We start from the raw sequence: 13763 nt of genomic DNA, 5'->3' as shown, positions 1-13763 counted from the left end.
GGTTAATTTGGTGGGCATTGAGCTGTACCTTTGTTGGATATCCTCGCTGGTTTGGGATTAGGCGGTGGTTTGGACAGTGATGAAAACCACCCTGCTTCTAGGCAACGCAGGTTTTTGTGGGAATTCAGTGAAAAATATGATGATTGTACTCCTTCCCTGGGAGTGAGAAACAATCACAGCAGCAATTTTGAAGTGCAGGGGGATGAAAAGGGAACTCACAGCCCAGAGATGTATTTGAACTGATATTTACAGTGTACGTGCTGGTTATGTGTTCAAAATTGGCATTTTCCCAGAAATTCTACCTGAGCTCAGCATCTGTGTGAAACACCACATAAAAAGCCAAATCGTCGTTATTCCTTCCCCACCATTGAGGGAAAAGAGCAGCTGCTTCGCGCTGCCTGCCATCTCCTTCAGCTCCCCGACGCCTCAGGTCTCTGAGACTGGCCTGGATAAACCCCATTTCCAAAACTTTGTGTTTGAAAACACTTGTGCAACCCCCCAATTCCCAAAGTTTTCAACCAGCCACTCATCCTTATTTCCACGCAGAGCCACCTCCCCCCCGGCCTGGCTAATGCCTTCGGGCACCCCTTAGGCCCTTCGCTTGCCTGGGAGGGGCCATTTTGTGTGAGGGGAGGGGGCCATTTTGTGGGTTCAGCGGTCTCCTCAGGGCAGGAATAAATGGGAACGTTAGCCAAAGGGGGTCCGGACACTGAGAGCGGGTGGCAGGGGGTACGTGGAGCCGCGTTAAGGCTTCTCCCCGGCCTGGAAGGGCTCGCAGGGCCGGGCCGGGGCAGGCCCTGCTCGCAGTTCTCCCCCGGCCCGGAGCTGATAGCCGCGGGAGGGCGGTCGGCGGGCCGATGCCGGCCGCACCGAGTCCTCCGGGCCTGTGGAGGGCCCCCGCGGCCGCGCCGCTCGGGCAGGAGGCGGGCCGAGGCCTGGAAGCGCCGGTCCGGAGCGGGCTCCGCTGCCCGCCCCGCGGTGCGCCCGGGGCGGCCAGAGCTGTGCGGCGAGCGCGGTGCTCCCCGCGCGGCCTAGCCCGGCCTTTCAGCCATGGGGAAGAAAGGGAAGCGGGAGAAGAAGGGGAAGGGGGCTGAGAAGACAGCGGCGAAGATGGAGAAGAAGGTGTCCCGCAGAGCTAAGAAGGAGGAGGTGAGGGGCGGGAGCGGGGGGCTCCGGTAACCCCGGCCCGCGGGGCTTGGGCCTCCCCTGGGGCCTTGCGGCGCTCCCTTGGGCTGTGTGTGGGTCTCTGGGCGTTCTGTGAAACGGGGCCTGAAGGGGAAGCCGGCGGTGGAGGTGGAGGCACGGGGGGTCGGAGGGGTGGGTTGGGGACAGGGGTATTTCAGGTTGGAAGTAAAGGAGCGTGTCCAAACGCAAGCGGCTGGTGTGCAGGCGGAGGGGTTTTGAGGTCAGGGCACATCTCGTGAAACTTTCCGGGTTGGTGGTAGGGCAGGCCCGGTGAAAAAGCGGTGCTGGTGCTCACGCCTGCGGGTCAGCGTGTGGTGAAGGGCAGCGGAGCCATCAGCGCCTGCGTGCCAGGGCACTGGAGGGGAAGAGGGGACAAACCTACCAGGTTACCAGGAAGATTTTCGCCATATCACTGACAAGCCGGAGCAGTCTGTGACTAGAGCACAAGAAAATTAAGTTTAAGGGTCCTTCTTGCCTTCCATCTCCCTCATCCTTTTCTTCTCATCTTCAAAGCACATGAAAACGTTTGTTTCTCTCACCCCTACAGTGGGTGCTTGTATTTAGGCCTCAAAACAGCTACCTTTCCCTGGTCAAAACGTGGTTTTACCAGCATAATGCTGGTAAGAATGTGGAAGGTGCCAGCGTACATGTGTTCTGTCTGCAGAGAGAGCTGATGCCATGCTGCAGAGACAAAATCCCGATTTTGGAAATCTCTGCTTTGACCACACCTTCAGAAAGGTTAACTGAAGGGAGGCGGTGAGCAATGGGCGTTGTAGGAGAGACTGTGGATCTGGATCAGAAACTCCTTTTAGCTGCAGTCCTGCTTCTGCCTTTAAAACTTGGCTTATCTGCAGTTTGAAGACAGATTTTACTTTTAATTGACAGAAGTTTAAAAGGAATAAAAATACTTGCAGGTTTCTCTCTAGCTACAGTATGAGCTGGGAATAGAAAAGAGTTTCCAGTTCCATTTAGGCATTTTTCCATTGCAAAGAAGAGGACTAGCTGGATTGTAGCATATAATTGTTCATCACTTTGTTAGGGCTTGAATGATTTGCATTTACTTGCTAATTTGTGCAGTATTTCTGCTGCAGGGATAGCAGGTGTGCACTAAATGCACTTTGCATACCATCCTTTTAGGAATCTTCTAAGCAAATTGTGGTTTAGGGGAGACCAGTCCTTAAAGCATAGGTGGAAGTACTCAGCATCCATTTCTTGTAGTTGAATGAAGGGAACCTGAGCAGACAATTTTTTTTTAAAAAAGGGAAATCGTGAGGGTGAGTGCTGGTTTCATGTGGTGTGCATGTGGCTCCGTGCATGTCAAGGAACTCATGTCTGGCTTTCTATTTTCAGGAGGATCTTGAAGCCCTGATAGCAGAATTCCAGAGTTTAGATGCTAAAAAGACCCAAGTAATTGAGTCATCCTGCCCACCCCCCTCGCCCAGGTAAGAGATTGTCTGAGGCTTTGTCTATCACTTATATAGCGGTTGATGGTGCTTTTAATTAAATTTATTTATGTAAAGTTATTTCCTGAGAGTGGAAGGCATAATATCTGGCATAGCTGATATCTGGAGTTATAAAATATCTGGTATATTGAATCTTGGTTAAAAAAGCGACCAGAAGCTTTTTTTTTTTTTTTTTTTTTTTTTTTTTTTTGGCCGTAAAACCTGCTTTTTAATCATCCCATCAGCACAAAGGAAGCAAAGTGTGGTTAGATTACAGGACTTCGAGGAAAAATAGAAGTTAAGAGGAAGTTTTGGATTTGGACTAGAAAGCTGAAAGGACTTAAGAGGCAAAAGGATGTGTCATGAGATACAAGACTCTTTATCAAGTGTAGCTTGGGGTCCACATACTTCTTGGTTCTATATTTCTGTTTCCTGTGGCTTGTTGAATAAATGCCTTTCTCTATGATACCTGTTTTCCTCTCTGTGTAGTGGGACAGGTCAGCACGCTACTGTTAATCTCACGGGGTGTTTCAGTGGTCAGTTAGTTCCTCCTCGGGAGTGGTAGGGATCTGTCTCCGCATGGTGCAAAACTCTGTGGCGGTATGCAGATGAGCAATGACCAGTGGTGACTGCAGAATAATGATGCAGATAAGTTGAAATGAGACAGTCCAGTTCTACCCATAGTTATGTGCCCTCATAAAACTAATTTTTGTTCTTGACACACCAGCATTAAAATTCAAGAGCTCACGTCAAAAGGCATGTTAAATGACGGTGTAACGTGTGCTCCTAAAATAGGAGAAGATTTCAGACAGTGTCAAATTAATCTTGCTGGAAGTTTTTAAGAAGTTAATTTCTTTGAGAAGTTTTTAGCCCTGGGGAGAATATCACAGGCTAGTAATTTGGCAGATGATGGAGAGACCTTTGTGGCTAGAGGGCAGAGGTGCTAGTGCTAGCTGAGTTAAAGGCTGCAAGCTCCTGAGTTTTACAAGGCTCTTACACATCTACTGTTTTGGCCATCCCTCTTTCTTTTGCAGGCTGAACGGCTCCCTTTCTGCTCACCCTGAGAAAGACGAATTGATCCTTTTTGGAGGTGAATATTTCAATGGCCAAAAAGTAATGTATACTTCCATTTTTTTCTTCTTTATTCTACCCTCTCCCTGCCTTTTACTGTAATTTGCATGAGTCTCATTTGAAGTGAAATTCAAGGCAGCAGTCATAAAATATGTATTTGTCCCTGAATGAGAGCAAAATAGCCTTTTAATTCTGCCGCGATACTGTCTCATGCCTGAACAGTTGACAGGAAGGAGACATGCTAGAACCCATTAAGGAGTCAGAGTGATTGTCTCAGCATCAATATTTCAGAGCTTCATAATCTCTCCAGACTTAATTGTAGCCATATCTGCCCCTCATTTTTGATAACTATTAAAGAATCTCTTATCTTCTACCTTTCAAAACAAGATACTTCTGCAGCTTGGCTGCTGGCAAGGCATTGCCTGCCTTGGAAAAGTGTACAGTAACAAATATTTGCAAGTGGGCACTCTTGTTACTGAATTTCTGCAAGTTGCAAGTGTTTGTTGTGCTCCTGAAGGCAAACTGGTCTTTATAGACCCTAAGAAGTTGCACATACTGCGCGGAGCTTGAAGTCTCAAGCCTGCCAATGATGTTTGGCCGCCTTAGGATCACGCAGTGTGATGTGCTGAACTAATTCTGCTTGCTCCACAACTTGAAGCTATTCCTGTCTCTGTAGTTGAGCAGCAGTTTGGGCAACTTTAATCTGCACATCTTCAACTGAAGTCCTCATATCTTGAGCTATCACAGGCTTAACCAAGGGTTTGGGAAAGAACAGTCCAGTCCAGTGGTCCGCTCCGAAAAAGTTGCTGGCTCCTAGTCTAGTGGAGGAGGTTGTTGTCCTTCCCTGCCCAATGAGGCAGGTGAACTGTTGCTTTGCAAAGCTGGTGCTATGCTCCTTCCCCCCAGACTCAGAGATAACCCTTGGTAACGCCTGTGCTTGGACAGACTGACCCTGTCCGATGAAGAGCTGTGGTGATGTGTATTTTCTCTTCCTCTCTAACAGACGTACCTGTATAACGAACTGTATGTTTACAACATCAGGAAGAACAGCTGGTCTAAAGTAGAGATCCCCAACCCACCACCAAGGCGATGTGCTCACCAGGTGAAGTACTGGGTGCCAGAGCAGCAGTTGGAATTCTTCTAACGCTGCACTCAAGATGGATGTGGGTTTTCTTTCCCCCCTGAGGGTTTCTGGCTTCTCTGCATTCCCTTTGTAATAGGCTGCCAATGGTGTCACTTCACCTCTTCTGCTGAGGGGGCCTGTACAAGCCTGTCCAAGGTGCTTGTGCTCCCTGATCACTGGGTGGGCTCTGGAAACCCTAAGTGTGGAGTGAAGATTTGGGGTTCTATCTGTTGGGTCGGCAGGACTCAAGCAGGACTCATGAGACTCTTCTCTTGAAGATGAACTCTCTTTGCTGCATGGCACTGAATTTTCAAAATGCTGGTCAGGGTATAACTTTGAATGTGACTAAAGAGCTATGAATGGTAGAGTTGCTGTGCATGATTATTTTCTTAATGCTCACAGGCTTATATCTATGGGCATTACAGATACTGCAACTCCAGCAATGTGAAAGACCCGTTATCCCTGATAGGATGTAGCAGTTGGGCTTTGTCAAGTGTTCCAACTGTACAACACGATGGACTGCTAGCACCGACTCTGTGTGTCCTGCATTTGGGTTGTGATTTTATTTTTTTTCCTTGGCAAATGGGCTGTTTTTCTTTTGTCTGCAAAGACAGTAGACAAAGTTGTATACGTTTTCACTGGGATATCATTATAATCCCCTAGAATTCACCTTTCTGGTGCTTGTGCCATTAAGGTCACTGTCTGGTTGTGATGATGAAGGATTTGAGTTTGTTTACTTTATGTGAACACCTGCAAATTAGAAACTGGATCAAAGACTTGTATTTTTTGCAGGTCTTTGGCCTTCAAGCTGTTTGGTAGATTATTTTACCTGTTGCAGCAAGTGGCTGGGTGACTGGTACATTTCAAAAGCTGCCATACAGGATGTGAATGTTATTTTCCTTCCCACGGCCAAAGCTCATTAGACCTTCCTGGTAAGATCCAGTATCCTGGTGAGGTTCATATACCTTTGTTATGCTATGCCTAAATGCCGGTCTTGCGCCGAGTCACGTGTCCTTTCTTGAATTGAAAGGTTCTGACTTGATTTTTAGGCTGCCTTGTGGTGCTTAAAAATAGAACTTGATTTCAAACTCTCGTTTCCCTAGATGAAGAGGAGGTTGCTTTGTGGGTGTGGAGCTGAGGGGTGCTTGTTAGGGTGTTGGTAGCCGGCAGGTGGCTGTCTAGCAGCTGAATCTGAACCGAGCAGGCAGGCTGTGCATCAGGGAGCTGCAGCTGGGTTACAGCAGAAATAAAATGAGAAACCTATCTGAGGAGTCTTGCTTCAACAATAAGGTTTTTTTGTCTGATAATTATAGCCACACAGGAGACAGTTCAGCCTCATTAGTTGACTGGTTTGTTGTCTTCCTTGTGACTTTGTTTTTAATGTGTGTTCTGCATTAGCTCAAAGGTAAACAGAAGCACATCCGTGGGTTTGTGTGTGCATGTTTTCAGTCTTATTTGTCATCTCTGGTCTCTGACACAGGATCCTCTGTTTGAGTTACGCTGGTTTCACTACATCAGCTCAACAGAGCTGAGGTGAGAATAGCTATGGATGGGTGTTGTCAGTTAAAGAAAAAGCTTGGCGATGTAATGAATTTCGAACCAGCTCTTCAAAAGGTCACACACAAATATGAGGAGGCTATTGTATGTACCTTCCCCTTAAGCTTTTAAGCACTAGATCCCCATGAAAATCAGGCATGTATCCCCTTTGTTTAGGTAACTTCATGTTTCCACACATCCTGCTTGCAAACACACCCCATACTTTCTCATGTGTTTAATCATTGCATGTATAGGCTGGTTTGTGTCAGAGCATGGTGATGTGTCTGATGCTAAAAATCTTTGCTGTTCGCTGGGAAAGATAGGCAGGTGATGAAGCCCTTCTGAAGACTATTATACCGCTATTGATCTGTGATAGGTACCCTGGAAAAAACGCTGTGGAAGAATTTGTTTATAGTGGAAACAACCCACAAGGTCCTGGTCAAGGAAGAATTTGTACACTCACATAGTTTCCTTTTTGGGATTCCTTTCTTCTTCCTTAGTCCTTAAGCGGATAATTTTAATGAAATAGAGTCTTAGCTCTTCTCTCCCTGCCTCCCAGCTTTTAACTGTTAGCTTGCATCGCAACAGTGTTTTGGTGCTACTCTGTGCAACAAAAAGAAAAAAAAAAAAAAAAAGAAACCAAAGCAAAACCCTTTCATACTCTGCTGTCTGCTACTTGCCCTAATCAAAGCAGTAACAGTCTGCTCTCTGCTCTTGTCCAAATACTGTGTGTTTCCTTCTGTGTTTGGGCTTTTTTTTGTTGTTTTTTTTTGTTTTTTTCCTTTAATTTTTTTTTCCTTCAGAGGGAGCAGTAATGCTTTTCAGGTCTTGGGAAGCATCAGGTTTGGACTTGTGCTGCAGCTTGGCTTCTGTACTGTTTGTTGTTTTATAATCTATGAAACCTGCAAAGGGCAGTTGTACCCTGTTAATGGCCTTTTCCAAAAGCCTTTTCCCTGCATTACTCTGCCTGCCCGGTGCTGGGATGTTAGCTGTGTCTCGGAGGCGGGAAGTGCTCCTGTTCTTTCCATAGGTCAGAGTTCATCAGCCCCATTATCTCTTCTGCAGGATGCTATTTACGTGACTAAAGGATGGGTGAGACATTGCTGAGCCTTAGCTGTGGAGAGGTGTCGTTCTGGTGAACAAAGATTTGAGCAATTGTTGTTAAACTAAATCCTAAGATGCTTCCCAGGGAACTTTGAATTTGTAGATCTGGAACTCAAGGTGCTAGGAGGTGGGAAGAGCCCAGCTCCTTGGCCAACTTTCGTTTGCTATAGGGAAGGTGTGCTAAACAATGAGTAACTTGCATTTAAAATTCCCATTCCTTCATTCCCCAGAAAGTTGCTGTTGTCAAGCAAGGCAGCAGCGGCCACTGCCACTTGTCTCTTCTCTGGTATTCGGAGACAGCTGCACGCTTGACTGATAAATTTCTCCTGTCTCTGGTTTCTGAGCCTTTGTCTGATCCAGCTCTTCCTTCTCCTGGCAGGCAGCAGTGGTGCCCACAGCCGGCGGGCAGCTGTGGGTATTTGGCGGAGAGTTTGCGTCTCCCAACGGGGAGCAGTTCTATCATTACAAGGATCTCTGGGTCCTGCATTTGGCTACCAAGACCTGGGAGCAGATCAAGTAAGTGTTGGGCCATCTTGTCTAGACCATGCTTTTGCCAAGAAAGGTTGGACCAGATGATCCTTGAGGTCCCTTCCCACCTGGTATTCTCTGATGTTCTGACGTCAGTGATATTGACCTCGTGAGGACCTGTGCCAGCATGATCTGAGTTTGATTCCTGGTATGGTGCTGTGATTTCCCATTGGTCTGCTCATTTCTCCCTTGAGTACAGAGGTGCCCATTCTAGGAACGGTGGAGAGGACAGCCTCCAGGAAGAAGGGTAAATGAGAGATGTGTTCTAAGTCTACTGAGGCCAAAGCTATTCTATTTAATACGTGATTTTTGGAGCGTAGGTGTCCTTGGGTGTTACTTTAGGAAAGAGTATCATGAACAGCACTCTGTCATCCCAACCATGACAGGTGTAGAAGTCCACCTTCAAAACAGTACTTGTTGGCCCATCTACCTGGGCTGCTGCTGGCTGGACTGTTACAAGACCAGTACAAGGATCTCCCAGTTTTACCATTGTTTGAGAAGACAGCTTGTACCTAGAAGAGCTGACTGGCATTTGCTGCCTTAAGATTCCTTGTGATAAACAAGCCAACAATTCAGACCTGTCTGAAATAGGTGCCAAAAGCCTGGGTAGTTTTTGACACGAATTAAGGTGTCTAAATATCTTCTGTGGATCTGACCTCAAGCCCTCTGCTAATGTTTCCTTAACCTTTGGCTTCTTAGTTTTGCTGCTCATGTTTATATTTGTGTGAGAGCAGAAGAGGTCTGGTGGGTCACCCAGCGGACTGAGAGGAAGGACATGTGGCTGTGGTTCTGACTTATACATGGACTTTCTCTTGGACTGTGAGATTGTCTTGACTGTGGGAGTAGTCAGAGCACAGCTTTGGGTGGGATGAAACTCCCAGGCAGCTGACCCTTGAGGTGGCACCTGGGAAAGCAGCAGCTTTTGAACACTAACACATCTGCTGTTTGACGTGTTGAGCTCCTGGTTATGAGCTCCATATCCTTCCTCCAGGTGGGAAGCCCTAAATCTGCCCGGGTTGATCACTTTTCACCCCGCTTACAGAGTGCGAGTGCCTGTTGTCTGTGTCTGTCTGTTCTTGGACAGTAATTGAGAGGGTGGTTTAGGACTGAGCTGTGCGGAGATGGATACCCTGGCTCTGCCTTAGCACATGCCTGAGGCCACACAGTGAGTCATTGCGCCTCTCTGCCTTTTTTTCCCCCTCCCTGCAAAATGGGGGCATTGGTATCGCCAGGCAAGGGGGAAATCTGGGGGTTTAGTTTTACTAATGTTAATGTAGCACTGAAGGGACTCTGGTGTGGAAGGTGTAGGGGGACATAGAGAGCCAAAGTGCAAAAATCTGAAAGAGAGCAAAAATCCCAAGGACTCCAAAACAGGCTGGGTTAGAAGGATGCTTCACAGCACAGGATCCCGGCAGCCGACTGCTCCATGAGAATCCAGGGTTCATCCTCTTGAGTTGCTCTGGGAGGCTGAGAGAAAACCATTCGATTCATAAGCGGCTGGTTCCTGTCCGTCAGTGTGGTTCTTGGCTCCAGACCTGGCAGTGTTAATCTAATAACGGCTGTAATTTGTCATGTTACAGAAGCCAGGTTTTACTCTAGTGAGCCCTGCTTGTGTTTGAGAAGTAGGGGGTGAGAGAAACCTTCTGAAATGATGGAGGGCTCTTTAAGAGGTGTAAGGATTAAAAAGACCTGTCACTGTGCAGGCTGATCTGCCTATTGTTGTTAGGCAGAAGCTGACGTAATGACTGTGACTGCCCCCCTCCCAGCTCCCCCAAAATAACTTCTGATTCCCTTGCTCAATCTCAGCTCAAATGTAAAGGGGATGAACTCAAATGCATTAGGTCCCTGCCGATTTCGTGTAAGCAGGCTGTGGGGAGGAAGTGATGCTCGCCATAGAGTCCCTGCTGAGAGAAGGGGTTGACATTTCAACCAACTCTTGGTTGAAAAAATTCCTCACCAGAGAGCAGTGTTAATACCCAGCTGCAGGGAGAGCGAGGGCGGGAGATTATTTTTTGTGAGCCATCGGAGAATCCAGATGAGGCTTCGTTAGCTCCACCACTGATGGCGCAAATTGTTCTCTCGTGGGTTTGCAGATGCGTTGCTGTAGAGCTGATTTAGGGTTTTCCGCTCCCCAAACAAATGCTGCAGTACCTGACCTGCCTGGGAAGAGGAAGTGAGGGCGTTATGAGGCTCTACTCGTCCTGCATCTTATCCTACGGGGGAGAGCAGCCCCAGGGATGCTGAGTGTAACTTACGCTGCAAAAGCACCTGTTCCCTCCCTGGAGCTGGGCGTGAGGTTTGTATGTGCTGCCAGTTGCAGGATGCCCCCAGCAGTCCCAGCCCCTAAAACCATGGCAAGAGATTTTGTTGTGACAGGTTGTTGCAGTTAGTGAGGAGGGAGCCAGACTGGCGAGGTGCGTTCCTAGTTCCACCTAGGGAGCAAGTTCTAGGTACCTAGCTCTTCAAGCCGCCCAGAGCTACTCTCCATCCCCAGGTGTTGGTTGTCACGTGTCACCTTGGCTGCCATGCCACAGTGAGAGGATGCATTTGGAGACATCGATACTCCATTGTTTCTTAGTAGATAAAAGTATAGATGTTTTCTAAGCAAGCATCATAAATTATATGGGTGAAAGTTCCCTGGAGAGATGATCTTTTCTCTCTCCCTGCCCCATGTAGGACCTACTCCATTTGAGCTTCCTGGTTTGTTTGGGTGGACGTCTGTCTTTCAGCCTTGCTGGGGTTTTGAAAACCTGGTGCTCTGGTCCCAGTGTTTGAATAAAACAAAGTGTATCTCCTCACCATCCTTGGGCAGAGCTCCAAGAGCTGCATTAATGAGGCATCTGGCGGAGGAGGCTGGGAGGGGATGTCTTTGTTTTAATGCTAACCTGACTGAGTATGAAAATCAAGTTTCTGCTGCCTCTTTGCTTTTCCATATGGCATCTTGATTACAGTCTGCTTGGAAAGGGGAAGAGGAAAGGGCAGAGATGATTGTTGAGTTGTACGAGGGATTTTTTTCCTACTTTTTTTAAAAACTATGATCATAACGTGCTGCATTTCACTTACTTCAGCATTTTGCTTTTCTTGCCGGGGAAGCCCATTGCTGCTGTCTTTTTTCCATAGGTTTCTCATGTCTGTCTGAAGTCAAGAACTTGCTTATTTTGGATTGCCATTAGCCATCTGGGATGACTGGTGACAGTGGGGGGCAGCTTGGGTGCTTGTGGTATTGGGAGAGCGAACATGTTTGGAAAGACTAAATGGAGGGGACAGATTGTGTAGGTTTGTTGGGTCATGGTGGGGCACCAGTCCTGGTACAACAAGTCTTCCCATAGCAGGCCAAGCAATAATTCCGTGTGTCCAATGTGGTAGCAGTGTTACTTGAATAAATGCCTGGTGATAGATGTTTGGGGTGCCGACTGGTATTGAGTAAACTCAGTTGGTTTTGGAAGACATCATTTTAGTGCAAATAATAGAGTAACATAATCATTCATTATGAAATGTCTGGACAAGAGAGACAGAGTTTCTGTTTCTGTTCCACATGGGAAGAATCACGTGTGCTCTGTTTCAGGTGGGTTTGAATGTACTGGTTTGTGTGGATTGAATAGCTAAGATGACCCTGCTGGGATCTGAGCTTGCAGTTCTAGGAAATCTAGTTATTCCAGCCCCACAGCTTAGATTTCAGACAATTACATTGTCCTTCCTGGACTATAGTTCATGCCACAGACCATCTTGGTGCAGTAAGAGGCTTGAATGTAAAACACTTCTGAAGAGTAAACCTTGAATCAGTCATCCCTGTGAATAACATCCCTGTGCTGTGTCTGCAAAGGCTGCTGGGGAAGTGGATCTCCATTGTCTCCTAGCACAGAGCACAGTGGTGCCAGTTTGCTTGACAGAGTTAAAAATTGCTATACTTAGCTGTATTTACTTGCATTTTGCAAGCACAAAGATGGTCCAAACACTACAAATCCCAGCCCCTTAGAAGACTTGCCAGCAACTGACTTTGACTTGTTGGAACCACCTTATCACGTGGCTGATGCACAAGGTTGCCTCAGTGCATGAACTTTTTGTTACTCTACCTTAGAGCTAAGCAGTATTTTAACCTAATTGCCTCATTCCTTCCTGGAGAGAACATTCTTATTCAGCTCTGTGTGGCCCAGTGTGCTCCCTCAAAGAGAGACAGGGAGTATCACGCTTTGGGATTGTGCTTGGGAACTGGCAGATTGCTCCTCTGTGTAGTTCTTTGTCTTGCTTTTGAGCCTGTATAGCTCCCTTCCCTTTAATACTGGAATGTTAATGATACTTCCCATAACAGTTTTGCAAAATGGGGAGCTATAAATATTTCAGGGTAGCGTTTCACAAGCGTATGTTTAACGCTGTTTACAGAGAGAACTGGAGCAGTCACTGCAGTGCAGGATGCCTTTTGCATAGGTTTGTTTCTGATTGACGACTCTTCTTGCTCACGTGCTATCTGTCACCAGAAAGATCAAGTCCTGCAACACGAGGTAGAAAGGTGCCTTGGTGCTTAAAGAAAAGAAGAATATTTTGGTGTACCATTGAGTAGATTTCCTCTGTCAGCCCAGAATTGAGCCTTGTGAGCTTGTTCTTTGGTAGATCAGGATCCAAATGTATGACTATTGATTGACTTTGTAAGGGATTTGATTTGAAGACTTTGTGCCTTGTGGCAATTGCATATTCAGTTATGTACTTCCTAACTGAGTGTACAAACACATGGGTACGCTGTCTGTGTGCGCCATTGAACAGAACACTTGTTTGCACTCACAAGTCTGAGATGTAAACCCGAACACTGGAGTCCTGGGCTTCAGCTGCCTCGAGTACTGGAGGATAAAAGTGCTTTGTCCTGAAATGCCCCTTTGATGGGATGTTCTATGCATCGTCACTTTTATGATTATGGAAAGGTTCCGAGATCTGTGTGAGCATCCTCTGGATGAAGGAATGAATGAAAAGGTAACTTGCTTGTGCAGTCTATAGCCACTGTGACATGTAAGTCCTTAGTTCTTGAATCTGGGGGCTGAATTCAGGTCTGTTATGTTTCAGGTCTGTTATGTTACTATAAGTTCCAGAGTAACTCCACAAGCAAAAGCAAATTCCTTATGGAGCAGTTCTGATCAGACTTATGCTGTACATGTGTAGAGCCAGTCGTTATCCAGACTTATCTTTTAATCTATTTTTAAAAAAAGTCTGGAGAATTTACAGCTCCCTCCCACATGTCTGCTTTTTGGTGTCAACCCCATGAAGTAGAGTATTAATCATAAAGTCTGTGAAACCGTTTCCAAAATGCTTGTTTTGGACCATGAGCAATGACACAGGTAAAAGGAGACAGTTTGCATTTGGGAGATGAGTCTTTGAGCTTGTAGCAAGTGTCTTCCAGAATGGCAGCATGGTTATACATTACTGCCAGTCCTGCTTGACTGTGCCGTTTTCCAGAGTTCTGTTTGGAGACTAGGGGACAAAGGACCTTGGCTGTATGAATAGCTTTATGTAAAAAGACTTTCTAAGAGCAGTTTTTCTAAGTTTAGGAGTGCATGTCCTTACATCAAAAGCGATAAACTTTCCTTTATAGCTGATTCCTGCAATGGTACCCGGGCCCCAGGCCTTGGGAACAAAAATCCAGGCTGATGCAAAGACAGACTTGCTGTCAGTGAAGAAAGAATTGGTTTGTGAACTATTTCAGGAACTCGACCCCTACAAATCGATAGGCCCTGACAGTATCCACCCAAAGGTGTTAAAAGAACTGGCTGACATTGCGAGGCCGCTCT

The 13763-nt window shown here is 46.7% G+C and overlaps 1 protein-coding gene across 3 annotated transcripts in view; it reads left to right on the top strand.

Moving 5' to 3' along the window:
- The first annotated feature begins 929 nt into the window (after nucleotides 1-929).
- Nucleotides 930-13763, top strand: part of KLHDC4 (kelch domain containing 4) — a 30074-nt gene continuing 17240 nt past the window's right edge. The window contains exons 1-5 of one of the 3 annotated variants that reach the window (XM_063334792.1): nucleotides 930-1149; nucleotides 2536-2627; nucleotides 3662-3740; nucleotides 4702-4800; nucleotides 7841-7977. In XM_063334792.1, coding sequence (XP_063190862.1) covers nucleotides 1051-1149; nucleotides 2536-2627; nucleotides 3662-3740; nucleotides 4702-4800; nucleotides 7841-7977 — 506 coding nt within the window. In that variant the 5' untranslated portion in view covers nucleotides 930-1050. Of the gene's footprint in view, nucleotides 1150-2535; nucleotides 2628-3661; nucleotides 3741-4701; nucleotides 4801-4831; nucleotides 5754-7840; nucleotides 7978-13763 lie in introns of those variants that run through there. The other 2 variants (XM_063334794.1, XM_063334793.1) reach the window with 2 other exon arrangements.

Source organism: Chroicocephalus ridibundus, chromosome 4 (assembly GCF_963924245.1).
Source record: "Chroicocephalus ridibundus chromosome 4, bChrRid1.1, whole genome shotgun sequence".
Lineage (NCBI taxonomy): Eukaryota > Metazoa > Chordata > Aves > Charadriiformes > Laridae > Chroicocephalus > Chroicocephalus ridibundus.
The sequence above is the reverse complement of the archived record's forward strand: the minus strand, read 5'-3'. Positions and strand labels throughout refer to the sequence as shown.